General features: G+C 47.0%; 1 protein-coding gene across 2 annotated transcripts in view; it reads left to right on the forward strand.

Annotated features, from left to right (window-relative positions):
• Positions 1-6,420, forward strand: part of PDE6A (phosphodiesterase 6A, cGMP-specific, rod, alpha) — a 92,602-nt gene extending 86,182 nt beyond the window's left edge. For both annotated transcript variants that reach the window (XM_011985375.1, XM_011985376.1), the window contains 2 exons: positions 1,117-1,264; positions 3,415-6,420. In XM_011985375.1, the coding sequence (XP_011840765.1) occupies positions 1,117-1,264; positions 3,415-3,491 (225 nt within the window). In that variant the 3' untranslated portion in view covers positions 3,492-6,420. The remainder of the gene's footprint in view (positions 1-1,116; positions 1,265-3,414) is intronic.
• Positions 6,421-6,664: the final 244 nt, after the last annotated feature.

Genomic DNA, 6,664 nt, shown 5'->3' on the forward strand with positions numbered 1-6,664 from the left:
TGAGGCAGGAGAATCACTTGAACCCAGGAGGCAGAGGGTGCAGTGAGCCAAGATTGCGCCACTGAACTACAGCCTAATCAACAGAGTGAAACTCAGTCTCAAAAAAAAAAGAATTATCTTCTCAACATCCCATTTCACTCAGAAAGTATTCACTGAGTATCCTTGTGTCCCATACCTTGTGCTAGGCCAGGGCCACCCCAGGCAACAAGGCAGCCAATGTCCCTGCCCTCTCCAGGTTCTCAGCCTTTCAGGGAGACAAGCAAAGGGAGTCATGACAAGGAAGCAAGGTGTGGTAAGAGAGGGCTTTGGGAGCTTCCAATGGGGGACTCCATTTACCTAGGGGGCCAGAAGAGGCTTCTTGGAGAAAGTGATATGTAATTGGAGGCCGCAAGGAAGAAAAGGGGAGGTTAGAGTGTTCCAGCAAAGTGAACAGCTTGGGTTGAGCATGGTAGCTCACGCCTGTAATCCCAGCACTTTGAGAAGCCAAGGCAGGAGGATCACTTGAGGCCAGGAGTTTGAGACCAGCCTGGGCAACATAGGGAGACCCTGTGTCTACACAAATAAAAAATTACCTGTGTGTGGTGGCAGGCGCCTCTAGTCCCAGCTACTTGGGAGGCGGGGTGGGAGGATGGCTTGAGCCCAGGAGTTTGAGGCTGCAGTGAGCTGTGATTGTGTCATTGCACTCCAGCCTGGACAACAGTGAGGCCCTATCTTGGAAAGAAAAAAAAAAAAAAGAGCAGCTTGTGTGAGGCTCACAGAATGGAGGACACACTCTAGGAACTAAGAGATTTGGATTGCTTGGAGAATGCAAGATGATCAGGGGCAGGAGGACACTGGGTCATGGAGTTAGGGGTTTTCACTTCATCCTGAAGGACAGGGGTGCCACAGAAGCACAGGCTGGTATGGACTGGAGGTCCTGCAGTATCAGCATAGTGACGGGAGGCCCCGCGGCATCAGCATGGTGACAGGAGGCCCCGCAGCATCAGCGTGGTGGCAGGAGGCCTGCTACCCCGAAGCAGCTCATTCCAGTGTTGGACATTTCCAGCTGTGCCACCCGCCTGAGCCCCGACCCTGGGGCCTGGCTCTTGTGCCAGAAGCACATACTCTGTCTTCCAGGAATTCTCCCGTTTCCACAAGGAGATCACCCCAATGTTGGACGGGATCACCAACAATCGCAAAGAGTGGAAGGCGCTTGCTGACGAGTATGACGCCAAGATGAAGGTGCAGGAGGAGGAGAAGCAGAAACAGCAGTCAGCCAAGCCAGGTTTGTGGAAGCGGGAAGCAGGGACTCCCACCACCCACTCCCTGGGCACTCGGTGTCTGCTTCTGGCCTCAGAGCCTCGTACACGGAGTCTCATTCAGGCCTTCTGATGGCCAGTATTGTCCCCATTCTGTGTGTGAGAGCGCCGAGGCTGGAAAAGACCAAGTCACACAGTAAGAGGCAGAGCCTGGTCCCCAAGATTGAGGCTGAGGAAAGCTCCAGGCCTCCCAGCAAGTGCCCCCTTAAGCAACACAGCACAGACACTGATTTTTGGGCTGTGGACTTATGTCCCTACCCTGGGGCAAAGGAGAAGATATATAATTCTTGGTTGGAAGGAATTTTATTTTTATTTATTTATTTTTTGAGCCAGAGTCTCACTCTGTCGCCCAGGCTAGAGAGCAGTGGCACAATCTCCACTCACTGCAACCTCCACCTCCCAGGTTCAAGGAATTTTTCCGCCTCAGCTTCGTGAGTAGCTGGGATTACAGGCACCCAGCACCACGCCTGGCTAATTTCTGTATTTTTAGTAGAGATGGGGTTTCACCATATTGGCCAGGCTGGTCTTAAACTCCTGACCTCAGGTGATCCACCTGCCTCGCCCTCCCAAAGTGATGGGATTATAGGTGTGAGCCACTGCGTCCGGCCTTGGAAGGAATTTGAGGCCCTATTTCCAGCCTTCTGTCTGATGTTTGAGTCCTATCTGTACCACCATGAGTTTATGCTTGCATACCACCAGTGACAGAGGCCTCACTGTCTTATATGACATCCTCATCCAGTACCACTATTAGAAAGGTCTACCTTGAACTCAAATTGTTCTCCTTGTTGAAGCTTCCACTTAGCGGTCATGGTTCTGCCTTCAGAATCAAATGGGATTTGTTTGTTCTAACTCTTTACTACTGACAGCACTGCCCCTCCCCCAAGTCATTTCTTTTACTGGTTGTGTGATGTTTCCTCACAGGACATGGCCTCTCGTCCCTGCCTCACCCTGACTGCCCTCCTTCGCACACCCATCCCTCTTCACCCATGGCTCTTACACACGGAAAATATCAGGGCCTCGGCTCTGCTCTGAGCAGTGTGGGTTGATTCTAAATGGGCAGCTGCAAACGTAGGGGCCACTTAGAGTTTTGCAGTTTATGCTTTGCACAACTCCAGGGAGCATCCTGTACATCACAGATGTGTATAGCTATTTTGATTTTCCAGAAAAATGGCAGTGAGATATCTTGGGAAATAAGTGCATTTTTCTAATTTGTACAAATTGTCTTTTGGGCAAGTAGTAGGTCAGTGCAAATTTGTGGCCTTCAGATAAAAGAATACAGATTTGGCTTACATTTTTTTCTCCTTTTTTTCTTATAGCTAGAGAATCAGTAGCAACATTTTTTTAAATGTGATTTTTTTGGCCACATTTTAAAATTGGAATATTTAAGATTAAAAAAATCCAGATTTACAGCCTTTCTTTCTTTCTTTTTTGGAGATAGAGTCTTGCTTTGTTGCCCAGGCTGGAGTGCAGTGGTGTGATCATAGCTCACTGCAGCCTCAAATTCTTGGCCTCAAGCGATCCTCCCACCTCAGCTTCCCTAGCAGCTGGGACTTCAGGTGTATGCAACCATGCCCGGCCAATTTTTTTTTTTTTTTTTTTTTTTTTTTTGTAGAAACCAGGTCTTGCTATGTTGCCCAGGTTGGCCTCCAACTCCTGGGCTCAAGTGATTCTCCTGCCTTAGCCTCCTGAAATCTTGGGATTACAGGCGTGAGCCACTGTGCCTGGCTCAGCTTTTCTTTCTAAAAGAGTAAAAGGGTAAGATCTGGCCACACCAGTCTATCATTTTTACATGACAACAATTGGCTGAACCTGAGTGACAACTGCCCCCTTTGGATGAGACAGAGGTTGTCTCTAGTTTGTCAGTGTTCACCACTCCCCAGGTCTCCCAGACACTCGTGCCAAGTACTGGTTCTCACTTGTCATCATCCTCGTGCTGCTATTTTTCTTAGAGAAAAGTTCTCAGTTTCTGTGATTCTCCTCACACCTGGTTTGCCTTCTGCATCTGTTGGTCGCTGAAAGCTTTTGAGTTTGCAACTCTTGGTCCAAATTAGGTCAAAGGGGAAGCCCACGGCAGCCTCTTGTCACCTGGTGTGTTCTTTTTCCTGTTTCACTGCAGCAGCCGCAGGAAATCAGCCGAGGGGAAACCCTGGCCCAGGGGGTGCAACTACATCCAAGTCCTGCTGCATCCAGTAACACCACCGAGGATCTGCTGGCCGGACGGCACCACCCTTTCCTGGGAAGACATGACTCAAGCCAGTGGAAGACCACCCACCCTGAGAAGTAAACGAGTCATAGGATTTCAAAACTGATAGAGAATTTCGCTTCCAGGAGTGTTCAATCTTTTGGCTTCCCTGGGCCACACTGGGAGAAGAATTGTCTTGGGTTGCACATAAAATACACTAACACTAATGATAGCTGCTGAAATTAAAAAAAAAAAAATCACACACACACAAAAATCTCATAATGTTTGAAGAAAGTTTATGAATTTGTGTTGGGCTGCATTGAAAGCCATCCTGGGCCGCATGTGGCCCACGGGCCGTGGGTTGAACAAGCTTGGCTTATACCTTATCCAGTGGTTTTTAAACATTCTTTTAGTCTTGAGAACTGCCTATTGAGCTAAAACCAGTATTCCAGCTTTCATAGACATTAAACAAACATTGAATTAATGCCAGAAGCACTGGCTTGCTTAGGATCATTTTTGTTCTTATACTTTCATTTAATGTATTGTAAACATTCTCAACCATTTTCAAAAGTAGAGAATTGTACGTTGAATCCCCACATACCCATCACCCAGATTCCAGTATCAAGATTTTGCTACATGCATTTCATCTGTCCTTTTTACATTTCCTTTTCAAATTTTTTTCTTACCTGAAGTGTTTAAAGGCAAATCCTGGCTAGGCGTGGTGGCTCGCACCTGTAATCCCAGCACTTCAGGAGGCTGAGACGGGCGGATTGTGTGAGCCCAGGAGTTTGAGACCAGCCTGGGTAAAATGGCAAAAGCCTGTCTCTACAAAAAATACAAAAATTAGCCAGGTGTGGTGGCGCTCACTTGTAGTCTCAGCTACTCAGGAGGCAGAGGTGAGAAGATCCTGTGAGCCCAGAAGGCGGAGGTTGCAGTGAGCTGCGATCATGCTACTGCACTCCAGCTTGGGCGACCAAGCGAGACTCTGACTCAAAAAAAAAAAAAAAAAGGCAAATCCCAAACTTATCATTTCACACCTCTACTAAGTCATCTTTAAAGAAATAAGGATGTTTTCTAACATAACCGCGTCACTGGCCCATGCAACCGATGCCTGCCTAATACCCAGCTGTGATGTATGCTTTGATGGGCTGCACAGACCCCAAGCTTCAGCAAAGGACTTGGGACCCCACCAGCTTTGAGTGCTGTTGACAGACCACCCTCAGTATCAGCCCCAGCAGGTGTTACTGCAGCCTTTGCCAGGGTGGCCTACACCTAATGACTGACCCATGCCAGGTGGAGAGGCCTGGCCATCTTGGCTAAGCACGGGATAATTGTGCAGGGCTGTTCCAGCTCCAGGACTCCTCGTGGGGTCCACTAAGGCTGTCGCTGGGCTCACATCACAACTCGACTTCTCCTTCTGCCCACTCCTATCTCCTTCCCTTCCCCAAGCATCGGTTCCCAGGACACTGCTTAATAAGCATCCTGCAGACTAAGTCCATTTTAGAGTCTGCTTTCTGGGACACCCAACTTGTGATGCCAGCCCTTAGTCAACCTTCCTTCATTCTCATGAACGTTTTTAGTGGCTGGCTTGCCTGAATCTGATCCAAACAATTTCACACATTGAATTTAGTTGTTTCTTTTTGTTGGTTTTTAGAAAAAAGATGTACTTTTTATTCTTGGATTTTTCATTGATTTCACAGAGTATAAATTAAGACAAATTATTCTCAATTTCAGAACTTCTATTTCTTAAGTTAACAGGCATTCTGTTGGTTTAAAAGATATATGTGGGTTGGGCGCGGTGGCTCACACCTGTAATTCCAGCACTTTGGGAGGCCGAGGCGGGTGGATCACCTGAAGTCAGGAGTTCAAGACCAGCCTGGCCAACATGGTGAAACCCCATCTCTGCTAAAAATACAAAAATTAGCTAGGTGTGGTGATGCGAGCCTGTAATCCCAGCTACTCAGGAGGCTGAGGCAGGAGAATCCCTTGCACCCGGGAGGCAGTGGTTGCAGTGAGCTGAGATCACGCCATTGCACTCCAGCCTGGGTGACAAGAGCAAGACTCTGTCTCAAACTAAACTAAACTAAACTAAACTAAATTTCTCTCTCTCTCTTTATTTCATGACGAGGTCTCACTCTATTGCCCAAGCTAGAGTGCAGTGGTATGATCATAGCTCACTGGAGCCCCAACCGCCTGGGCTCAAGCAATCCTCCCATCTTAGCTTACCAAGCAGTGGCGACCACAGGAGTGTACCACCATGCCCTGCTAATTTTTTAAAACCTATTTTTGTCGACATGGGGTCTCATTCTGTTGCCCAGGCTGGCCTCAAACTCCTGACCTCAAGCAATCCTCTTGCCTCAGCCTCCCAAAGTGTTGGGATTATAGGCGTGAGCCACTGCACCTGGTCAGGACTTATTTCTTTTAAACCAAATCTAAGTACGTTCTGGCAAGTCTGCAGTACCTAGCAGAATGCCACTGGCCTGATCAGCATTCGCACCATAGTAACTGATGTTGAAAACAGCACAAATAAACCAGAATTTGAAAATGACAATAACATGCTAAAAATTTGCAAGTCAGTTTCTGTTATGCTTGTCCAAATCCTCATTTTTTAAATTCTCTGTTGTTCTCCCCCATCAGCTTTACGGAGGTATAGTTAGCAAATAAAACTTATACATATTTAAGGTACACACTGCGATGTTTTGATATACATTTTGAAATGATTGCCATAATTAAGCTAATTAATAGATCCATCACCTCACATAGCTATGGTTAAGTTTCTGAAGTCTCTTTTAATCTATGAAGTGCTCCTTCCTTTTTTCCATTGCCACCAACTTGCAGAAATAGAGTCAGTTTCCCCACATCCTGTATTTATCTGTTTGTTTCTTTGTGGCCACATGTAACACATTCCTGTCTCATTCTAATAAATGGACATTAGCTCTAGAACTTTTCTTCCTTCCACACTGAATGTTATGCAGAAACTAATATATTAAAACAGTTGCTTTGAAGAGAGGGAGGCACATGGTTTTCCCAAACTGTAAACCACTGATCTACTGTAATCTCTCTTTTTAGACACACAGGGAAATTGAAGGCCAGTGAGAGATGGGGCTGGGCCAAGTTCCTAGTACAGTTCCCTGGCTTCCCTCCAGGAGATGCCCAAGGTCACAGAGAACACAGTGTACAGGGC

This window comes from Mandrillus leucophaeus, unplaced genomic scaffold, assembly GCF_000951045.1.
Source record: "Mandrillus leucophaeus isolate KB7577 unplaced genomic scaffold, Mleu.le_1.0 Scaffold282, whole genome shotgun sequence".
NCBI lineage: Eukaryota > Metazoa > Chordata > Mammalia > Primates > Cercopithecidae > Mandrillus > Mandrillus leucophaeus.